This window comes from Thecamonas trahens (genome assembly GCF_000142905.1).
Source record: "Thecamonas trahens ATCC 50062 unplaced genomic scaffold supercont1.49, whole genome shotgun sequence".
NCBI lineage: Eukaryota > Apusomonadida > Apusomonadidae > Thecamonas > Thecamonas trahens.
The window spans coordinates 86,064-108,233 of record NW_013657631.1 but is presented as its reverse complement, the minus strand read 5'-3'; the positions used below and the strand labels follow the sequence as shown (position 1 = coordinate 108,233).

Sequence of the window (22,170 nt, the reverse complement as noted above, 5' to 3'; positions counted from 1 at the left end):
ATGTTGAGATAGGTATACGATCGTGTGGGTAGGAAGGAGGGGGGGGGGAGGGAGGGGGGGGGGGAGGTAGTTTCGCCGCAAACAGTGCGTGGGTTGCAGTGAAAAAACAAAACTGTTGACTGACTGACGGGCGACAACTCCCGCACATGTGCGCGCCGTGCGCCGTCGCTTCAGCCGATTCATTGGACCCAGCGGGAGACATGCCCGCGGGTGAGAAGGGAAGCGATGGCGCGGTGGTCTCGCGCGCAGATGACGGCTGTGGGTTCGAGATGCGAGACAGGCCACAGGTCGGCAAGGTAGAGCGAGGGGTCGACGAGGGCGGGCGGCTGTGGGGCGGCTGTCGCAGCGGGCGCGGGTGCCGAGTGGAGTGCCGAGTTGACGTTGGTCGCAGGATCCGATTGCGAGCGAGCCAGCGAGGAAGTGGCAGGGTGCAGTGAGTGCTGTGCCGAAGACGGAGGACGAGGCAGTTGCGCCGAGCTTCCGAGACGGCTGGCCTTTTGCGGCGACTTTGTGGCGTTGTTGGCGCGGCGGAACGAGTCGCCAAGGTCCGACTGAGTCTTGCGGAGAGCGGCGGCGGTGGCCTCTGCAGACGAGCCACGGGAGCGAGAGCGCGAGGAGTTCGCCGAAGCCGCAGCGGTGATGGCGTTGGCGACAAGGGTCTGGATTTCCGAGGTGACGGCGATGCCTTCGGCCTTCATGCGGACAACGACGTTCTGGGCGCCTTCGATGTTGCCGGCCTTGACATGGGCCTTTGCGAGCGGAAAGTAGACCGAGTGACGAAGAGGGATGCCTTCGGCCTTCATGGCGGCGAGCGCAGCCTCGGCCTCGTCGGCCATGCCCTTACGGGCGTAGCCCGTCATGATCTGGGTGTACGTGACGAGGTCTGGATCGACACCGTCAGCGCGCATGCGATCCAGGATGGTCTCCGCGGCGGAGAGGGCGCCCTTGCGGACGTAACCCTGCTGGAGAGTGTTGTACGTAAAGTCGTTGGGAGCCACACCGTCCGTCTTCATGCGGACGAGGACCTCTTCGGCGGCGGCGGTGTTGCCCATTTTGGCGTAGCCTCTGAGGAGGGTGGTGTAGGTGACGACGTTGGGAGCGACGCCATCGGCCTTCATGTGGGCGAGGACCTCCTCAGCAGCGTCGAGGCGCTTGGACTCTGCAAGGCCGCGCAGGAGCTGGGTGTACGAGACGACCGAGAGCACGATGCCCTCGGCCTTCATGGTGGAGACAATGTGCGAGACGGGGGCGGTCTTGTCGGCCTTGAGCAAATTGCGGATGGTGCGCTTCGAGTTGGGCTGGGCAACCACCAGCGGCGAGGTGGCCGACTTGGGCGAGCCAACACCGCCGCCCGACGGCGAGAGCGAGAGCGAGCGAGCGCCGCGGCCACAGCCACGGCCACGCCCGCTGGGCGATGAATTGCCGCCGCCGCGGGCTTTACGCGGCGAGAGCGAGAACGACCCGGCTTGGCCGCGGCTCGGGCGGGTGACGTCGAGCGAGAGTGGCTTCGGGAGGGTGCGAGTGCCTGCTTCGATGGCGGCTTGGGCACGGAGCGAGGATGGCGAGCCTACGTCGGCTGGATCGCGGGTCGACGACGAGAGCGAGGTGCCGCTTGTCGATGCGCTAACGAGTGAGGCGCTCGAGGTGGTGGCACCTGACGACGAGTGGATGAGTGACGAGCCGGACAGGTTGAGCGGAGCGAGCGACGAGGTTGACATGGCAGAGCCGGCCGACGAGATAGACATTGCCCGCGGGAGGTCGGCCGAGCTACCTGAGACCTGCATACCGTGCTGCGGCGGCATGTCAGCCAGAAACTTGCGGGCCGACTCGGTGAGCTCCACCTCCCCCTTGACGCCGAGCCGCTGCATGTCGTGCAGGATGTCGCGGACGCCGACCGGGTTGCTGGAGCGGAGGTGGCCCTTGAGCAGGGCGTTGAGCGTGTAGCGGTCCGGAGTGAGGCCTGCGGCCTCCATGCGCGTGCGGATGGCTTCGGCTTCGGACATCTTAAGGCGGCGGGTGTAGCCGAGGACGAGGATGTTGAACGAAAAGTCGTCGGGGAGGACGTCTGCGTCGACCATACGGTGCATGACGCGCTCGGCCTCGTCCATGAGGCCGGCCTCGGCGTAGCCTTGCATGAGGGTGTTGTACACTACGTCGTGTGGAGTGTGGCCAACGTCGACGATCTCGCGGAGAAGATCCTCGGCTTTGTCCATCTCGCCGATGCGAGTGTAGCCACGCATCATTTTGGAATACATGATGAGGCCCGGCGGCGGGCCGTTGACCTTGAGCCACGACATGAGGGCCTCAGCGCCCTCTATGTCGCGCTTACTCACCAGCCGTGACAACTCTTTGCCCGGGTTGCGCAGCGCCTCGGCCGACGGCGCTTTGCCGGCCCGCCTTCCCCATCGCCCCGGTCCGCCAGTAGCTGTGGTCGATGCAGTTGAGGAAAGGTTGTTGGAGCTGTTCTTGTTCTTGCTCTTGTTGTTGCTGTTGTTGTTGTTGTTGTTGTTGTTGTTGTTGTTGTTCTTGTTGTTGCTGTTCTTGTTGCTCGAGCCGTTCCGTGCCTTGCCGGACCTATTGCGCCGGCTGTTCTTGCTGCTCCGGCCGCCGCCACCCTTGGCGTTGCTGCGACCGTCATAGCTGTTCGAGTTGCCATTGCCATTGCCATTGCCATTGCCATTGCCATTGCCATTGCCATTGCTGTTGCCGTCACCATTACCGCGACGGCGGCCGCTCCTGCCGCCAACCTGCCTAGCCTCGGCATTTGCGCCAGGCCGGCGGCTTGCTTTGCCAGAGTAGCTAGTGTTGCAAAAGTCAGGGCTGGCGTTTCCGGCTCTACCGCCGGTTTTGCCACCGGCTCGTGAGTCGGCCGAGTTGTGGGCAGGTGCGCTTAGAGTGCCCGGAGGCCCTGGATGGTGTGAGCGCTGATTGCCGCGTCTGCGGGCGCCCGGAGTGGTGGGCTCGGTAGGAGAAGCCGGTGGAGTGGTGCGGCTTTTGCGGGAGTGCGAACTCGCACGTGCCGGGTAGCGCGGGCGGCCTCCACCACCGCCGCCTTGGGCGGCTTGTTGCCTGCCGACAGCACCGGCATCAAAGCTATGGGCAAAGCGGCTACCATGACCGTCTGCACTGCTACCGGTGCGAGAGCCTGGTTGGCGGCCGCTGCCTGCGCCTGTGGACGGCAAGCCTGCGCCTTGCGCGGCCGGCGACGACCCACGTGGGTTTGTCGCAGTCGGCCAACCCGATTGGGCGGCGCTTGGTGGGGCCCATGTGCCCGGAGGTACACCTGGGCCACCTGACGGTGCACCCCATAGGCTTCCCCCTCCATTCATGCCCCAAGCTCCTCTTTGAGAGTCCGCCATAGCGGCAAGTGAGCGTGAAGTTGCCCTTGGTCTGCTGCCTGTCGGTCGGTGAGAAAATGGCCTCCTTTCGGTTCGATGTGAGACGAGCAACCAAAAACAGGTTGGCAAACGAGAGCCAAGTTTTTGAAGGAGAATGGGCCAAATTGACCAGAATTAGCGCGGGTGAGTGTCGTGGACGCGACCTGCACTCCTACTTGCTCGCTGCCAGGGGGGCCAAGCACGGTCGCGCTCTCGTGGCAGCGCGGGGAGACTTACGTGGCAAGTCAACAAGGAGGAAAAGAAGGGGCGAGGAGGGGCGGACGAGGGGCGAGGAGGGGGGGGGAGGGGAGGGGGAGGGGGGGGGGGGGGAGGGAGGGGAGAGACACACGGTCAGGGGCACTGGAAACCAAGACTACGTACTGTAGGTAGTGTGGGCAGTACCCGTAGGCCCTCTTCTACCTCCTACTGCGGCAAACGCCAGTCGAGTGGTGCGGGTGTTGCGGTACCACGGTGGTGTGTCGGCGGTGACTCGCGAAAGCGCACTTGCGCCAGCCAGCCAGCAAAGGGCGTTTTTTTGGCCTGTCAATCGACCACCGCGACCTGTTCCGAGCTCAGCTCGTTGCCAGTCAAGGACAAAGGCCGCGGCTAGACCAGACCGTGAGGGGTGGGAGACGGCTGCGCGTGGACCTCTTAAGCTTGTTGGCTGTGGTTTTTTGCTAGCTGTGGCCAGCTGTGGTGTGTAGAATACACGCTGTGCCGACGAGGTCAAGCCGTGGAGCGCATGTCGGTCAACCTCAGCCGCACGCGCAACTCCTTTGTGCCAGCAAGCGGCACGTGAATCGACGCGTGCCTGGTGCAGAGCTACAACGAAAGGAAAGAAAGGGAGGAAGAGGAGGGGGGGGGGGGGGAGAGAGAGATGTGGGAGCGAAGTTTGAAGGGGAGCGAGATTGGGGGAGGGAGTACGATGGTGAAGTTGTTCCATGTGTTGGACGGTGGCCAGGTACGAGACGGCCTCTACGTAGACGGTGGTGGCCAGGTGGCCAGCTCGCATCGCAGCGTAGCTTGACAGGTATGAGGGGAGGGGGGCAGTCAATTTTGATTGACGTGTAGCCCAGAATCGTGCCAGTGTAGACCGAGATATTTCTGGCTTGCCTGAGAAGGCCACAGCGGGCGCTCGATTGTGAGCTGAGTTGGGGCTGGCCGGCGCCCGTCGGGAGGTGGGGCTTGGGTTCGAGCCCAGGCTTGGGACCGGGCAGCTGACTCTTGTGCAAGCTGTGCAGCAAGGAGGTGGCTGGGTATGGGTGGCGTGGACCGGCTGGAGGCGTTTCGGGCTGCGGCGCGGGCGCAGGCACGGGAAGAGGGGCGGGCGGTGGGCGAGACAATGATGAGGAAGGCGCGGCGGGCACGGAGCGGGTTCTCGGACGCGACGCTGGCCATGTACGGAACGCTTGTGGAGATGGAGTCCGGAATGGAGGCGCTGCGTGAGGGCGCTCCGACGACCGAGGCTGAAAAGGATGGAGTGGACAAAGCGCTCGAGACGGCGCTGCATACGCTCTGCGCCGAGCTCGACGCTCTCGCTGGACGGATCTCGTCGCCCAAGGCCGAGGCTGCAGTTCCGCCGGCGTTGCGAGCCTTCCATCTCTCGGTCCTCCGCGCGCTCAACGGCAAGATGCTCGAGGTTGACGAGGAGCTCAAGGCGCTGCGGGCAGCGCGGGCGGGAGCGGCGGCGCAGAAGGCACGGTTGCAGCTGGACGTGGCGACGCTGGCGTGCGGGGCGCGGGGCGCGGGGAGCGGAACAGGAGCAGGAGCGAGTGCATACGATCCTCTGATGGGCGCTGAGCCTCTCGAGATCGCGGCCGAATCGTTTTTTGCTACCGATGCGGTGGGCGCGAGCGTGGCGGCGAGCACGTCGCCAGCGCTCGCGGCACAACTCGCGGTGGAGAACCGGGCACTGGCCGACGAGGTGGCCACAATGGTGGACCAAGTCCGCGAGGCCGAGCGCAAGATGGTTCACATCCACGAGCTGCACTCGGTCATGGCCTCGCGGCTCTCTGAGCAGGCGGAGCTCATTGACGCACTGCTGCACAACGCGTCGGTGTCTGTGGCCAACATGGAGACCGGCAACACTGAACTCCGCAAGTACCGCGAGTCCTCGGTCTCGTATCGCATCTACATGCTTGCGTTTCTCATCGGCGCCTCGTTCACGGTCTTGTTCCTGCACTGGTATGTGGACTGAATCGCCGAGCTCGAGCACGGCCTTGTTTTTACAGGTTTAGCGCGGCGGTTGGGGCACAAGCCCAAACGGCGATCACTTGAGCATGGTGAGGGCCGAGCGGTAGGTTTCGAGGCCGCGGCGGTCCTGGGTGGCCTCTTCTGGGCGGCGCCAGAGCACGATCTCGTGCTGCTTAAAGTAGCGGCGGTCCTCGGCATCGATGATGCCAAGCGAGAGGTAGTAGCGGAGCGAGAACTTGTTCTCAACCTTGTGGTAGGTCGGAGTGAGCGGGTAGGCGCCAAGGAAGATGCGGACGGGAATGGACTCGCCGCGGACAGGCTCGCCGTCCATGATCTCGTACTTTGCGAGGATGCGGCGCTCCGAGACATGTTCCTTGCCGACAGCAACAGTTTCTCTGCGGACGAGCGAGACCGCCATGTGCTTGACCTTGATGCGCGAGAGGAGGAAGTAGATCTTGCCGATGACAACGTCCTGCAGGTGGTGCTTGGTGGAGACGTACTCGATCTCGATGTGCAGGCACTCGGATATGCCGACCTCCATCTTGATGCCACGGTTCTCCTCGGGCGCGGCCTGGTAGTTGATGACCCACAGGTCGGCCTCCTTGACCACGTCGCCGTACTTTTGGAGGACGGTGACGCGGACAAAGTAGCGGAGGCGGGCGTTGATGCCGTTGTAGCTCTCGTAGCTCTTGTCGGCGTCATCGAAATTGAAGTCGAACGACTGCGAGCCGTCGAGCGTGCCCTCCTTAGCCAACTGGATCGAGTCGGAGATAAAGACTACCGGCTTGCCGCGCGCGTGCGAGAGCTCGATCTGGCCCACAAACTCGCACTGGATGCCCAGGTGCTCGAATTTTTTCTTGGCATTGACGACGACGCTTCCGACCACAGCCTGGTCGCCGAGGAAGACCGGCAGCGTCTCCGAGCCTACCGTCTTGTCCTCCCGCCCTGTCGACCGGTAGTTGACCTCCACTTCCACTCGCTTCCCCTTGAGGAAGCCCAGCACCTTGGACATCCCACTGTCGTTCAGAACCTTCGCTGGCTGGCGGCGGTCACGAGACGGCTGGTGACGATTCGTCGCCACCATCGTTCGCCCACCCGTTCGTGCCAGTGAGCCAACCCGCCGGCTCGCCAGCCCACTCCTCATTCAACTGCTAGCAAGAACCGAGCGAGTCATGGGCCGAGTCATGGGCCGAGTCATGGGCCGAGTCATGGGCCGAGCCATGGGCCGAGTCATGGGCCGAGTCATGGGCCGATCCATAGGCAGAGAGAGAGAGAGCATCGATGAGAGGAAAGGGAGTAGCGGGCCAGATCGCCACATGTGGCTTGCGTTGGGTGAAGCGGGACTGATGCGAGATGCGATGACCGTGGGGAGCAGCAAGACCTCCGCTCACCACCACTCCACCCTCACCTCCCCCACCCACCCACCCCACCACCCCACCCCACCCCACCCCACCCCAGAGCACGATGGACCTGCTCGGGGCGACGGTGGAGGAGGTGATGCTCGCCAACTCGGCCATGTACGATGACGGGCTGACGGCGCTGGCCCACGAGCTGACGCTCGAGTCGTCGCAGGTGACGCACGTCGACGTCTCGTCTAACGCCATCACGACGGCCGGGGTGGAGGAGCTCGCTCTCGCGCTGCATGTCAACACCTCGCTGACCAGCCTCTCGCTGCGGAACAACGAGCTCAGCGATACGGCCGGTGATGTCCTCGCATCGCTGCTCGCCTCGGCTCGGACCCTCGCCTCACTCGACATCGGGTTCAACGAGCTCGGTGATGCGGCCATGCACGGCGTCGCGCGCGGAGTCGCTGCTGCTCGCTCACTGGCCAAGCTCTCGCTCGCCGCCAACGGCATCTCCGCCATCGGCCTCGCCTATCTCGTCGACGCGCTCAACGGCTCGCTCCTCGCCGCTGCCGGCCAGGCCTCCACCGCCCGCCTCGCCAAGTCGCCGTCAGCAACCAAGCTCCTCTCGGACGAAGCCAGTGCTGCCGCTGATGCCGGCGATGGCCTTTCCCAGCCCTCGGTCTATCTCGAGTTTGCCATGGCCACCATGACCTCGGTCGACGTTGCCCGCGGCATGACGCTCACCGCGCTTGATCTGTACTGGAATCAGGTCGGCGACATAGGCGCCACACTCCTGGCCTCGGTCCTCTCCGGCTCGGAAGCCGGCCTCACCGCGCTCAACCTCGGGTACAACAGCATTGGCGACGACGGCGCGGCCGCCCTCGGAAAGGCGCTAGCATCCAACGCCACTCTCCTCGAGCTCAACCTCAAGTCGAACACCATCGCTGATGATGGTGCTTCCGCCTTTGCGGCCGGCCTCGCCGCCAACAAGCGCCTCATGCGCCTGCACCTCGACGCTAACGCCATCACAGCCACCGGCGCCAGAGACCTTGCCGCCGGCCTCCACGCCAACGTCAACGTCAACATGATCACCCTATCAGGCAATCCGTGCGAGGCGTGTGAGGAGGTTATGATCGCCGTCTCGGAAGGCCTCGCCAACACAAGTGGGGCGCACCCGGAGAGTAGCTCTGCTGATGCAGGCGTAGTCTCGACTGGCCTCCTCACAAACGCGGCCGCGCTCCGGATGGCGACCGAAACGGCCACAGAGGCTGCACCGTCTCGGCTCCACAACCCGCTCGGGATCCGCCTCGAGCCGTCGTCACGGTTTATCCGCCGCACACCGCTGTTCTGTATCGACCAGACGTCGGCAGCGCATGCCATCAAGCGCCACCGTGCCGAGCGCAAGTCCAAGCACCGGCGCCAGCGCCGCGAGCGCGAAGCACGTCGGGCCCTCGAGGCTGTTGCTGGCTCCGAGTCGGCTTCGGCCGCAGGCACACCGACCCAGCCGCACTTTCCGGAGCTGGCCAGTCGGGCTGCAGCCGCAGGCTCGCCACCCAAGGCACAGTTTCTGAAGCCAGGACGCCAGAGGAAATAGATCTCGCATGGCGCTTAGTAGCGGGCGGAGCGCGACGAGCGCCGGCGCGAGTCGCGCGGCGTACTCCCGCCCGATGACTCATGGCGCGACCGGCTCCGCCGCGGCGACGCTGGAATCCGGCCAGACCGCGTCGTGGTCCGCGCCGGGGAGCCCGAGCCCGAGCCCGAGCCTGAGCTAGTTCGCCCACGCCCACGCCGCCGGCTAGACCGCCGCGACCCGCGCTGTGGCCGCCGCTCGACATAGTCCTCGAGATTGACCGAGACTTCGGTTGACGGCGAGGCTGAGGCCGACGACTCGTCGTCGTCGTCTTCCGAGCTCGAGGCCGCGTCTGACTCGCTGTCGCTCTCGGCATCGGCGTCGGCGTTGAGAGATGAGCCCGAGGCTGAGGAGGTGAGCGAAGAGCCCGAGGCCGTGGCGGTGGCGGTCGTGGTGGCGGTCGAGTCGGCGCGAGCGAGGCCTTGGGCCTTGGACGGGTCAAACGTCTTGAAGCGGATGAGGATGGCGGTCATGTTGTCCGTCGAGCCGTGGGCGGTCGATCGCCCGCCGTGCTCGCTGCTAGCGTTGTTGAGATCGTTGACAGCCTGCGGGTCGAGGCAGTCGAGCAGGAGCGCCTTTGCCACCTTTTTGAGCGAGTGGCCGCGGTCTAGGCGGCTCTTGACAAAAGCGATAACTTGATGGTTGGTTTTGGCGTCAAAGATGCCATCGCAGGCGACGACCATAAACGAGACCCGCCCGTCGTTGGGCCGGACCGCAAACTCTGGGTCGGCAATGACCGGCTGCTGCAGCTGCGACCGCCCGCGGACTCGCTTGAGGTCGACGTCACCGATCGACCGCGACATGGCCAGGCCACCGACCCGGTAGTCGTCACCCTCAGAGTGCTCGACCACCGCGCCAGCGCGCTCAATCCGCCGCCGCTCGTGCGGCAGATTCGCCTTGTGGTCGCGCGACATGGCCACAAGCTCGCCGTCACGGCATAGCAGCGCCCTCGAGTCGCCGACGTTGCCCACCACAAAGTGTGTCGGGGAGACAAGGGTCATGATCGCCGTCGAGCCAGGCTCTGTCCCCAGCTCAAACTTGTCAGCAATAAGCTTGCGATCCAGCCGCAGCACCGTTTCCTTCATCGCACGCGCAAGGTCCTTGGGCGAGTACTCGTGCGGAATCCGCTGCGCAATCGCCGCAGGTAGCACCGCCGCACACAGCTTGGACACCTCGTCGCCGCCGTGTCCGTCGTACACAGCAAAGTACATCAGCGGCGCGTCCTCGGGCACAGGTCGCTTGCGCATCAGGAAGCTGAACCGCGACCTACCCTTGCCCTTGCCCTTACTCTTACCCTTGCCCTTGCCCTTGTCACTGTCGTTGCGGCTCTCCTGGTCAGCAGATGACTTTGCGCTCTCGCAGCCCGGGCTCGACGACCCGGACTCGGACTCGGGCTCAGACTCGGACTCGGGCTCAGACTCGGGCTCAGACTCGGACTCGGGCTCGGGCTGAGACTCGGGGTCGGACTCGGACGTTGACTCGGAGATGACCGGTGTGGGCGAATGGGACGATGAGGGCGAGTCAGACGCTGACGGTGATACCTGTTTCCCGGCCGAGCGCTTGCCCTTGCTCCGCTTGGAGCTTCCCTTGCTGCTTGACTTGCGTTTGCTCTGCACGCGAACGTTGGACGGCGACAGAGTGTCTGCTGATGACGTCGAGCCAGATGCCGAGGACTTGTGCTTGGAACTTCCCTTGGAGCTGCCCTTGCTCGACCGGCTCTTGTTCGACCGGCCTTTGGAGCTTCCCTTGTTCGACCGGCTCTTGTTCGACCGGCCTTTGGAGCTTCCCTTGTTCGACCGGCCCTTGTTCGACCGGCCCTTGTTCGACCGGCCCTTGCTCGACCGGCCCTTGTTCGACCGGCCCTTGGTCGACCGGCCCTTGGTCGACCGGCGCGGCTCCTCCTGGGCCTCCGAGTATGAGCGATACGACGAGTCTGACCGATCTGCGGTCGAGTCAAAGGCAGAAGCGTCCGAGCCATCGTCTGAGCGGCGCCGGCAATGACTTTCGGACTCGTCGCGTGGCGAGGACGAGTTTGCGGGCGACGAGGCCGGCGACGAGGCCGGCGACGAGGCCGGCGACGAGGCCGGCGACGAGGCCGACTTCTTGCTGGTTTGAGCAGCGGTAGCAGCACCGGATACCTTGTCCTTGAACTGCATCATGTCCAGTATGGCGTTGTGCTCGTCCTCCATGCTCGCCCGCCAGCCCTGCATGGAGACGGCCACGTACTCTATCCATGCATTGGAGCCGGTCTCGACAGCAATCTTCTTGGACGGGCCAAGGAGGTAGCCATCCACAGACGTCGCAGGCGCACGGCTTCCAAACAGTGCGTCGCACATCGGTCTCTCTTTGCAACCGTACTCGATCAGTCGCGAGTTAGGTCTTGCTCCTCCCGCTCCGCTTCCGTCAACAAGGTGGCCCAGTGCCAGCCAGGCCGTCACCACCCTCGCCCGCACCCGACGAGCCTCCCCCCCTCTCCCCCCGCTTCGCGCCAAAACGCAGATGTGCACAGGGGACGGGTGGAAATGGGTGGGGTGGGGCGGAAGTGGTGGGAGGAGAGGAGATGGACGGTGAGAGGGGAGGGAGAGGGGAGGGCAGGGCAGGAGACAGAGATCGGGGTCTCCATGGATGGTGGGGAGGCAAGGAGGAAGAGGAGAGGGGGGATCGCAGACGGCGAGCAAGCGAGGAGAAGACCAACGATTGGAAGAACAACAGAGCTACGATTAATCGCCCCCAACTCTATCACTTGCCATCCATCATCATCACGGGATCGACCAAGACAGCTGGCCTTGGCTTGACCCTGTGTGGGCCATGCCTCGATCTGGCCCATGCCTCGGTCTGGCCCATGCCTCGGTCTGGCCCATGCCTCAACTAAATGCCTCGGTTCGGCAGGCGACCATCGAATGCCCCACAGCCCTGGCCACACCCCTTCTCCGCACACCACCCACACCCGACTGCAGGAGGGATGTACGTGGAAGGAGGGCAGGGAGGGATGAAAGAGGGGAGGGAGAGGGGGGATATGGGGGAGGAGGGGGGAGGGGGGGGGAGGGGGGGGGAGGGGGGGGACCACCCTCACTACGGCAGGATGGCCATGGCTGTGGTAGGCGGCTGTTGGCGCCAAAACGGCGGCCGGCGACTGCAGCGAACGGTGGCAGACGGTAGTGCGACTCACACAGATGGTGGTGGATGGCATGGGGTTGGCCGGGGGGAGGGGGCTAGGGACTCGCCCGGACCGCCTGCGTTCTACTTTCGGCCTCGGGCCGGGGGCATCGACTGGCGGCTGGTCTCGGGCCTCGACGTGGCGGCCATCGAGAAGCACCTCGACTTTGGCGCCCTCCAAGCCGTGCTGGAGAACGTAACCTTTGCCGACATCGAGGGTGAGGATCTCCGCGGCGTCGACGCCAACTTTGTCAAGCTCTTCAAGCTCGCCCAGCTCATCATCGACTACCTGCTGCAGGGTCAGGATTACCTCGAGGAGCGCAAAGACGCCGCTGCTGCAGCCGCCGCAGATGCGCAGGCTGAGCTCGCCGCCGCGCAGCGCAAGCTCGCCGCCGCAGACGATGACGCCCGGGGCATGCGGAAGGAACTCAAGTCGCTCCGCAAGATTGTCCACACCTACCAGCGCCTGCTGGGCTCGGCTCCCGACTCGGCGCTCCCGGCCGCGGTCGGCGTGCCGGCCCAAACCGCACCGGCCGTCGCCGGGCTTACCACAGACCTCAACGGCTGCCCGTTCTGCAGCAAGGTATTTCTCAACAGCTACTACGTTCGCTCGCATGTCCTTCGCAGACACCCAGAACACGCCGACGCGTTTGCAGCGATGCCGGCTGCTCCCGCCAACGAGAATGCCCCGCCGCAGGAACAGGCTGCCGCCCCGAGCCTGCCGATGGGCAAGGCTGCCTCTGGCAACGAGGCTGCCGCTGCAGTCACTGCCGCCGCCGCCGCCGCGTCTGCAGCACAGGCCGCAGCCGCAGCACAGGCCGACGAGGTCGCCCAGCTCCGAAAGGAGATGGAAGAGTGGCGCGCTGCGGCCCAGGCATCGCAGGACCAGCTCAAGTCGGTCGGAAGTCTGGAGGAGCGGCTTGAGGCGCAGCTCAAGGCGGCGCTAGAGAGCCGGCAGACTGCGCCAGTAGCACCAGCACACACGGCTGCCCCCGATCCGGCCGCCGCAGCCCAGCTAGCGGCGCTCACCACCCAGCTGGAGCAGATGCAGCGCCAGTTCCAGGACCAGCTGGAAGCGCAGCGCGCCGAGATGCAGGCAGCACATTCAGCGGCACTCGAGCAGATGCGGTTCCAGCTTGAGGCGCCGCAGGGCGTCGGCATGGATTCGGGTTTGGTCATCGGCGGCCTCGTCGACGCCGACGGCGGCGACGCCGCCAGCGGCCTCGACGAGTCGATGCGTGAGTTTCTGGAGGACAAGCTTGCGGTCGTGACCGACAAGCTGGCGGCGCAGGAGGCCAACACTCGCGAGACAGCCGCCGAAATGAGCAAGCTCGCTGACGAGAACAAGCGGCTTCAGGCCCAGCTCGAGGCTATGGCCTCGGCGAGCCCAGCCAAGCCGGCAGCCATTGGCGAGCTCCGCGACGCCGACGAGGAGCAGAGTGTCAATCCTGCTGTGGGGAGCTCGGCTGCCGACACTGGCGGCGTCAGGTCGACGCGGTCGTCGCACCGACGCAGGCGCCGGAGGACCAAGCGCCGCGGCGACGAGAGTATCTGCGATGCCGATGAAGCGGCAGTCGACGTGCCGGCACCTGAACCCGAGCCAACGCCGGCATCGATGAGCTCGAGCAAGCGTCGGCGTCGCAGCCGGCGCCGCAGCAAGCGGCCCGACCCCATGCAGCCTGAGGAGCGGCAGGTGGTGGCACACGAGCTCTCGCGGGACGAGTCGCGCAAGGAGATCATCGGCCCGGAGCTGACCCCTGTCGAGGTGCTGGTTGGCGACGAGTCGCATCTGCTTGCAGTCCCTGTGGCTGCCGAGCAGGACTCGGCCTTTGACGTTTCGGACCTCGGCGAGTCGCTGCCGGCGGTCGAGGCCGCAGCAGCAGCAGCAGCAGCAGTCATCGATGAAGCTAAGCCGTCGAAGAAGCGCAAGCGGCGGCGGCGGTCCAAGGGCAAGGAGAGCCGCGAGCCAGAAGCGCAGCCGCAGCGCCAGTCCACGCCACAATCCACGCCGCAGCTTGCCGGCGCTGGCGAGCCGTCGGTTCTCTCGACTTCACTCGCTGACATGCCCAAGATCCACTCGCTCTCTGGCGACAAGTCATACCTCAAGACCCGATTTGAGCACGATGACGAGGACATCAGGTATGAGTCCGAGGTTGTCGACGCTGAGGTGAGTGCCGAGCTGTCGACGCTTGGAGCAGCCGAGGCCGAAGCGCGCCATGGCGGTCTTTCAAAGCGGGAGCTTGCACTTGCGCAGGAGCGCTTTGAGGCTTCCAGGACGAGCCGGACGGCGCCGCATCTGCAAGGGCCGGCCTACGACGCCACCCGTCAGGAGGTTGAAGCCGAGATGGAGGCGCTGGCTGCCGTGGTGGCGTCGACTGCGCCGCCGCCCGTCAGCGACAACGAGAACGACAACGAGAACATGCTCGCCTCGCTGTACGAGAGCAAGCGCTCGGTCGAGCCAGAGTCCGAGCCCGAGCCCGAGCTCGAGGCTACTCCCAGCCGTCGGCGCAAAAAGAGCGCCGCCGGCCTCGTCACGAGGCCGGAGGCGAGGCCAACGGTGACGGCACCCCAGTCGCAGCAGAAGTGGCACCCGCTGCAGACTCAGTGGGCGAGGCTCCGGCTGAGACACAAGTAGTCGAGATGATTGTCGAGGACGTCGCGGACGCGCTCGTGGACGACGTCGACGACGACAAGACCTCGGTTGCCAGTGCGGACAACACCAGCAGCAGTCGCCGGGTGAAGCGACGGAAGCGGAGAACTCGGGCGTCTGGAGCTGCCGGCAACAGCGAGCAAACGCCAGAGGCCACGCCCGCCAAGACTCCGGTGCCTGCCGGCAGCGCAGGACAAGGCTCACTGATGGTGGAAGATGTTCTCGATAACGGCGATGACCACGATGAGGAAGCAGTGGCTGCTGTCGAGGCGCTGTCGCCGATGTCGCAGGTCATTGCCAACAACAACGCCATTATCGAGCAGAACAATGCGCTGCTCGAGAGCTCGTCGAAGCGGCGCAAACGGCGCAAGCGCAGCTCACCGTCCAAGCGGGTGGCCGAGCCCGCGACGCCAGGCCCAGCTACGGCTTCGCTGGTTGTCGATGGCGGCGTGGTGCGGCTTGACGACGAACAGGCTGTTGTTGGCGGCGCGACCTCGGACTCGTGCGACATCCCGACGATCCCGATGCTGGGCGGCGATGACGATGACGATGACGACGACGACGTGGACGGTGCAGATGGCGTCGAGTCGAGCGACAGCGCGGCTGGCGCGGTGCGTGCCGCGTCATCCTTCAACATCTCGTCAGTCTCGTCGCCGGCAGGCGCGATGACGCTCGCCTCGCCCGGCTTGCACTCATCGCACGTTCTTGAGCTGAGCCCGTCGCCGTCGCCCGGGCCAGCAGCCGCGGCGGCCGACGATGGTGCCAGCTCCAAGAAGGACGACGAGCTTGAGACGTCACTCTGCGACTGGGACGACGTGCTCTTTGATCACGAGCCGAACAGCCCAGCTGTGGAGGCCAGCGCTACTGCCGCCGCGTCCGGCGAGGGACGGGTGGAGACGAGCGTGGCACGGGCGCGGGCAGGGATGACCGGGCCAACGTCCGGCTTCTCGCGGCGGCGCGGCGCGAGCCACTCGTCGTCGCGGAGCCGCGGCGGGTCGAGCCGTCGCAGCTCGCGCCGCGGCTCACGCAACGTGGGCGACCGCGGACGGGTGAGCCGACCGCGGACGGCCGGCGGGCGAGCGGCCGGGTATGGCGGTGGCTCGCCGCTCGACGACGACCTCGGCGACGATGACCTCGGCGACGATGACCTCGAAGACTTTCTCAACGAGCTCGGCACACCGTCGTTTGCCGGAACAAGTGCGGCCGGCAGCGGGTCGGGGACGACACCGCCCGCCAGCGCGCTGCGCACCGCCCTTCCCAGCGGCGGCGCCCGGGTCGTCTCGTCGGGTCCAACCGATCATGGCATGCTTGTCGACGACCTCGTCGCCGATCTTTCCGGCGATGACTTTTTGAATCTCGAGCTGTAGGTGTAAAAGGCTGCAGGCGGTGGCTGTGAGTGATTCCGGGGCGAGAGGGGGAGAGAGGGGTTGGGGGGGGGGGGGGGGGGGCTTGGCGCCAATCCGCAAATTGGCCTGTCCGCGCGACTCAGCCGAAGAGCCCGCTCGAACTGGACAGCGTGGCAGGCGAGAGGGCCAGAGCCAGGGCCAGACGGCACGGCACTCCAGCAGGGCCAGCAGGCGTAGGCATGCACGTCGAGGGCCCAGTGTACTCGTTGGATGGGCGCGAGCCTGTGAGGGTGGTGCCGGGCAGGGTGCCGGGCGAGGCGGCGCGGGCCGAGGCAGGGGCAGAGGCAGTGCCGGTGGTGGGAAGCGGGGACATCGCGGCGAGGGCGGCGGCGCTGGCGGCAGCAACGGCGCTGGCAGACGCAGACGCGGGGACAAGCAGGCGCAACTCGGTGCTATGGTCGTCACCAATCCGCTCACTGGTGGCAGGCAGGGCGGTGGGCGAGGCGGCGGACGGAAGCCGAGGCACAGGCGGTGACGGCTGGTTTGCGGCGGACGGCGTCGATCCGGTGTGGGAGGCGCTGCGGACGCCATCGCCGGTCCGAAGACAGGCGTCACCGCCGCTCTCGTCCTGGGCTGCCCGCCATGTTGAGGGCATCCGCGCCGACCAGGAGCGGGCGGGCTCGCCAGAGAAGGCCGCCCATGCGCGGCAGAAGCGGGCGATTGCACGGAGACGGCGCACGGCGCGTCGCAGGCAAGCCGCCGCTGAGGCTGCCGCCGCCGCTAAGCCATCGCGCATGACTCGTGAGTCACGGCAAGCGCTCGGTGCGCATGCGTATGCGGCAGCTGCCAAGTTTGCGCGCCGCCGGGCCGCGGTCGCGGCGCAAGTCGCTGCTCAATTCACCTTTCGGCCGCAGCTCAACGAGCACTCGCTGCAGATTGCGGCACGACGGCGAATGGCCTCGGTTCATCACCCAGGTGAGGCGGCGTACATGAAGGCGGCCAAGAATGAGGCCAAGGTGGCGGCTATGGCGGCGCAGTTGGAGCGCGAGCGCATGCGCGAGTGCACGTTTTCGCCGACGCTCGCCATGCGGACGCGCGCGATGCCAACAGCTGCTGCCACGCCGCCATCAGCGCGCCGCCGCCGGCGACCCAAGAAAGATTGGCCGAAGAAAGATCGCTCGCGGCAACCGCGGCCGCTGCGCTCGTTCAACTCTGCGCTCGGACTGCACACGGGGCGCGATCCCGTACCGTCGTTGCAGCCGCAGCCGGTCTCGGCTGCATTCTACATGCGCCAGACGGCATGGCTGGAGCGGCGCAACGCGCGATTGGAGGCTCTCCGCGAGCGGGAGGAGGCGCGCGCGGCTAGCCGTGACTCTGCCTTTCCGCACGCGCCGGCCATCACGCCGCGGCCCGAGTATCTCGATGCACCTTTGGCGGTGGCGGCAGCAGCTACCTGCGGGGCGCACGACTCACCAACCCGCGAGCTCGGCATGGTCGACGTCGAGTCGGCATCAGACTCCGTTGAGACCTCGGGCAGCGACACAGTCGAGTACTCGTACGACAGCCGGAGCGATGGCTATGTCAGCGACGGCTCGCACTGTGAGCTCGGCGGGCCCGGTGAGACAACTATCGAAATCGAGTACGCGTACGAGTACGAGTACGACGAGGTTCGCTAGCATGGAACAAGCTGGACACAAAGATTTTAAGGATTGCGTGGCTCGGCGTAAACAAGAACCACCCGTGGCAGCGCGTGGAGGAGCCGCTGCTGTCCGCCTTCGGACAGCCGCGGGCACGAGCCAATGTTGGCTTGCTCCAGCGAGCGGCAGAGCCCGAGCGCGTCGAGTGCTGCGTCGGTCAGCTGGTGCAAGCCGTAGAGCCCGATCCGTGAGAGGAGCGACGACGATACCGACGGCAACGAGACCTTGTCGCCGCCTCCTCCGTCGCCGCCGTCGCCGCTATCATCGACGAGCGAGTCGACAGAGACCAGCCGGTTCCCGAGCGCGGACTTCTGGTGCGTCTTTCTCTTCTTCTTGTGCTTCTTCTTGCCATTGCTCGTCGGCAGTTGTCCGCCTGCAGCAGGCGGCTTGGCCGATGACCGCGACTTGGACCGCGAGCGCGATCGTGTGGGCGCGATCGAGGCAAGTGGCTGTGGCGACGCTGCCGGAATGCCTGTCGCCGACGACGTCGACGCCACGTGGTGGGCCGAGGCAAACGACGAGAGGCCCACAAAGCCGCTCAGCGCATCGTCGGCAAACGGGTCTGACTCGCCGAGTTCGTCGCCGTCGTCGCCGCCACTCCCGCCGTCTCGGCCCGGCCGCGGGCCAGTCAGCGCGACAAGAGCCACCACGCCGGCGTCGGTCACCCGAGTGCACCAGTTGAAATTGACCACCGACAGATGCGGCAGCGCCGATGCCACAAGTCGGACGCTCTCATCGTCGACTTGGGTGCATGCCTCGAGATTGAGGTGGGTGAGCGAGCGGGCGGCGCTTGGCAGCGGGCCGCGAGCAAAAGCGGTCAGCAGCTCCGCGTCGACCACCGGCCAGCCGGCGAACGAGAGCTCCGTCATCCGCGGGAGCGCCGACGGCACAAACTGCGGGTCCAACTCGACAGCAGGCTGTTCAAGCGCCGCTGGCGCGTGAGTGTAGCTCGCGTCGAGCTTTCTGAGCATGTGTGGGCCGAGCGCCGCCAGCACCGCCAGCACGTCGGCGGCGAGCACCTCAGTGTTGCCGCTAACATTGAGCTCGGTAAGCTGTGGAGCGGCAGCAGCGAGTGCGCGCAGGCCATCGCCGCGCAGACCGCAACAGTTGGCTAGATCGAGCAAAGTACACCTCGCAAGCGCACGTCCGGATGCAAGGGCGGCAAAGCCGGCTGGCGTGGCGAGCTCAGCACCGGCCAGTGCCAGATGGACAAGACCTGGCCCGCGGGAACCGAGGACGCTGAGGCTCGTGTCGCCGAGCATGCGACAGCCGGTGAGTGCAATCGAGGTCAACGCCGGTGCGGCGAGGAGGAGCTGGGAAAGATTGGCGTCGCCAAGGCGCGGATGGCCCTCGAGGGCGAGGCGGGTAAGGGCTGGAAAGGTGCCCGTGGCGAGATGGGCAATGACGGCAGAGTCAAGTCCGGCGCAAGACGAAAGGTCGAGGGTGGCAAGACTGGCAAAGGCGGTCTGCGGCGATGTGTGCAGCAGGCCGGCGGCGGCATCGCTACAGTCGCGCCCGGTAGCGCGCAACACGAGCGTGCCTGGAGTAAAGGAAGGGGAGAGTGCAAGGGCGCGGAGACCGGCAGCCGAGAGGCGCGGACACGACGCAAGGCAAAGGTGGCCAGCAGGCGCCAGGGCAGGGGCGAGGCGAGCCAGGGATGGTGCGTCGACGCCACGCAGGCCGGTGAGCGAGAGGTGCGCGTACTTCTGGCCAGCGTTGGCCAGAGCAGCGACGCCTTCGGGCGAGACCTTGCGCAGGCCATCGAGGACGAGCCAGGAGAGCTTTGCCAGGATGCCGCCCACCACTTTTGCCGAGACGTCTGTCAGCTTGGGGCAGTACGATAGCTCGAGACGCTCGAGGTCGCGGGCGGCGTCCACTAGGGCCATGACGCCCTCATCAGTAAGGGCGCGGGCACGGGAGATGCGGATCGCGATGAGGCCGGTGTTGGCAGCGGTGAGGGCAGCGACGGCAGCGTCGGTGACCCCGCGTGTGGCGACAAGGATGAGGCGAGTAAGGGCGCGGGTGGAGCGAGCCAGAGCCAGCAGCATCTCTTCGCTAGCAGCATGGCAGGAAGAGAGGTCCAGGGCTGTGACCAAGGCCAGCGGGCCAGACGAGGCCCAACCGATCAAGGCCGAGTGGGAGAGCTCCCTCAACGGCCATAGCTCGGGCGGCAGATGAGCCCACGAGCGAGCAGCATCGACCAGCCGACGAGCACTCTTGGACGTTGCTCTCAGCGCATACAGATCGGAGACAGAGAGACGATGAAGGACAGCAGCAGCAGCAGCAGGGGCAGCGTGGAGGAGATTGATGAGCTGGTGGGCAGAGCCAGCGCGGGTAGCCGGGGCAGAGCCATTCGCAGCAGCTGCTGCGAGGAGTCGGGCAGAGTCAGGCGGGAGAGCAGCCTTTGCCGCAGCAGTCTGTGCAGAGGAGACGGCGAGGCGGAGGAACGGACCCACGGCGGAGACGCCACGGGCAGCCGATGCCGCCGTGGTGGTGGTGGCCGAGGGTGTGGGCGCCGTGGGGCTGGGTGCCGTGGGGCTGGAGGGTGTGGGCGGGTGGCTGCCGGTGGGGCGGGAGAGGGAGACCCGTGGCGAGCGCATTCCCCCGGGTGGGGTGGTGGGGTGGCGAGGTGGGTGGTGGGCGATGGTGGGCGGCGGGTGGCGGGCGATGGTGTGTGGGTGATGGATGGGTGGGTGGTGGATGGGTGGGTGATGGATGGGTGGGTGATGGATGGGTGGGTGGTGGATGGGTGGGTGATGGATGGGTGGGTGATGGATGGGTGGGTGGTGGATGGGTGGGTGGTGGATGGGTGGGTGATGGATGGGTGGGTGATGGATGGGTGGGTGATGGATGGGTGGGTGATGGATGATGGATGGGTGGGTGGTGGATGGGTGGGTGGGGGGATATGGGTGGGCAATGGCTCGATGACTCAACGGCAGCGAGCCAAGTCGCACACGCGACTCTCGCCCACCGCACCCTCCTTCCCTCCCACTCACTTCACCAACGACATGGCGTGGGCCAGCGAGGGCATGGTTGGCGACGGTGGCGACGGCGGACTCATTCCGCCCGACCCCATGGACGGCTTAGGTATGGGCATGGGCATGGGCTCGGGCATGGCGGGCGTGGGCTCCTCCCTGGGCGAACTGTGCCTTCCGCAGGCTGGCCATGCCGCCCTGCTACCTGTCCTCGATGCTGACGCGGCCGGGTCGGCGCTACTGCCGGTCGGCGCAAACGTAGCTGATCATGACGTGTTTGGACACGGGCGGGAGGTGGAGGACGACGGCTGGAGTGATGATCATGGTCATGATCATGGCCATGACGACGATGATCTGTTTACACGCAAGCGCGCGGCGTCGCCAGTCCTCGCCGCCCAGGCCGTCGAACCCGTGATGATCGGGACGCTGCTGCCAACTCACGCCGAGGCACCGACGGCAGACGTCGACGTGTGGGACTCGATCAGCGCTACCAATGACGACTGGCTGCTCACTGCCGCTCTTGCCGCTGCCGACGCAGACGCGCGCCACGAGGTGCCGAGCCGACCGGTCCGCGACGACAGGCTGACGGCCAAAGTCGCCGACGACCCCCCACAGCGCGCGCCACCAGTCCTCGCTCACGCACCGCGGCCAGCGAGGGCGGCAGAGATCCGAGCGGCGTACCGGGCGCTGGTCGCCAAGTCCTTTGATCGCGGCACGCGACGGCCGGCAAAGGCCAGGCTCGTCGCGCTCCTGCAGGCGACCGGCGTGTCGCGGGTGGTGCTTAAGCGGGTGTGGACCGAGGCCAAGTGCTCGTCACTCTCGCGAAGCGCCGCTGTGGTGGCGCTCCAGTTGTGTGCACTCGCGCAGGCCGGGCGCGAGGCGAGCATGGCCGCGCTTGGCGGCATCGACACAGCGAGCCTCGCACCGCCGACGCTGACCGAGGACGGAGCACGGGCGTTTGCATCGAGCGCGAGCGCGGATGCAGCCGCCGAGGCGGGCTCTGAATTGGACGGTGGCGGCTCTGACTCGGACGAGTGGGTCAAGGTCGAGTGAGCCGCTTGTCGCGGTCCGAGATCGAGAGCGGGTGGGCTAGGCCTTGCGGAAGACAAAGGTGGTAAAGAGCGAGAGCAAGTCTTCGGCATCGCGATGGAGCGAGGAAAAGTTGGCAAAGACGGCAAAGGCCTTGACAATCTCGGGATGGTCGGCGGCGTGGTCGGCAAAGAAAGCAGCGGCGTTCTGGATGTCGACGACAAAGAGACCCTCTGCGGCAGCGAGTTCGATGAGAGTGGCAAAGTGGATGAGCGGGCAGGCGCGCAGCTCGCCATCGGAGAGGCGGAGCGAAGCCGAGGCAGCAAAGATGGACATAGTCTCGTTGGAGGCAAACTCGACCTTGTACAGCGGGCCGACAAAGTTGGCGACGGCGACGGTGGCCGACTTCTGGGCCTTGTACCACATCGAGGCCGAGTCGGGCGCGGTGCCGACAAACAGGCCGCCTGACGGGAGCATGGCCGCCACGTTGCGTAGCATGGTCCTTGCTGCCCTCCGCGACGCCCATCCGCCACCGAGCGCGTCGCCAAAGGCCGTCACCACGTCGACCTCGGGAATGAGCTCAGGACCGAGGACGACCTTGGCCGGATCGGCCGCTACGGGCGCAAGGGCAAACGGCGCACCCTTTGCCGCCACCTTGGCCGCCAGCGCCTCTACCACCTCGCCTGCAGGCTGTACAGCAGCCAGGACGGAGATGCCCTGGTTGGCGTACTTGCTCACCTCGCCCGGCCCGCCCCACAGCTCGCCCACTCG

General features: G+C 66.2%; 6 protein-coding genes across 6 annotated transcripts; 3 read left to right on the top strand and 3 right to left on the bottom strand.

Moving 5' to 3' along the window:
- Nucleotides 1-164: 164 nt before the first annotated feature.
- On the bottom strand, nt 165-4,242 carry AMSG_08876 (uncharacterized protein). Its single transcript, XM_013898962.1, has 2 exons — nt 3,759-4,242; nt 165-3,423 (listed from the first exon to the last, which is right to left on the bottom strand). Exon 2 carries the CDS (start codon nt 3,357-3,359, stop codon nt 180-182), a length of 3,180 nt encoding a protein of 1,059 aa, XP_013754416.1. The 5' UTR covers nt 3,360-3,423; nt 3,759-4,242; the 3' UTR covers nt 165-179.
- AMSG_08875 (uncharacterized protein) lies at nt 4,045-5,765 on the top strand. Its single transcript, XM_013898961.1, has one exon. The coding sequence runs from the start codon at nt 4,636-4,638 to the stop codon at nt 5,572-5,574; it is 939 nt and encodes a 312-aa protein (XP_013754415.1). The 5' UTR covers nt 4,045-4,635; the 3' UTR covers nt 5,575-5,765.
- Nucleotides 5,766-7,034: 1,269 nt separating this feature from the next.
- On the top strand, nt 7,035-8,487 carry AMSG_08873 (NOD3 protein; the record flags this gene model as incomplete). Its single annotated transcript, XM_013898960.1, has 2 exons — nt 7,035-8,389; nt 8,475-8,487. 2 exons carry the CDS (start codon nt 7,035-7,037, stop codon nt 8,485-8,487), a joined length of 1,368 nt encoding a protein of 455 aa, XP_013754414.1.
- A 37-nt stretch (nt 8,488-8,524) lies between these two features.
- On the bottom strand, nt 8,525-11,636 carry AMSG_08872 (phosphatase 2C beta; the record flags this gene model as incomplete). Its single annotated transcript, XM_013898959.1, has 2 exons — nt 8,525-10,925; nt 11,623-11,636. 2 exons carry the CDS (start codon nt 11,634-11,636, stop codon nt 8,525-8,527), a joined length of 2,415 nt encoding a protein of 804 aa, XP_013754413.1.
- Nucleotides 11,637-11,734: 98 nt separating this feature from the next.
- On the top strand, nt 11,735-17,439 carry AMSG_12209 (uncharacterized protein; the record flags this gene model as incomplete). The annotated part of the gene is made up of 4 exons (XM_013899031.1): nt 11,735-11,739; nt 11,763-14,203; nt 14,248-15,715; nt 16,003-17,439. 4 exons carry the CDS (start codon nt 11,735-11,737, stop codon nt 17,372-17,374), a joined length of 5,286 nt encoding a protein of 1,761 aa, XP_013754485.1. The 3' UTR covers nt 17,375-17,439.
- AMSG_08869 (uncharacterized protein) lies at nt 17,387-20,426 on the bottom strand (the record flags this gene model as incomplete). Its single annotated transcript, XM_013898958.1, has 2 exons — nt 17,387-19,918; nt 20,392-20,426. The coding sequence occupies 2 exons, from the start codon at nt 20,424-20,426 to the stop codon at nt 17,401-17,403; spliced, it is 2,553 nt and encodes an 850-aa protein (XP_013754412.1). The 3' UTR covers nt 17,387-17,400.
- Between the last annotated feature and the right edge of the window lie 1,744 nt (nt 20,427-22,170).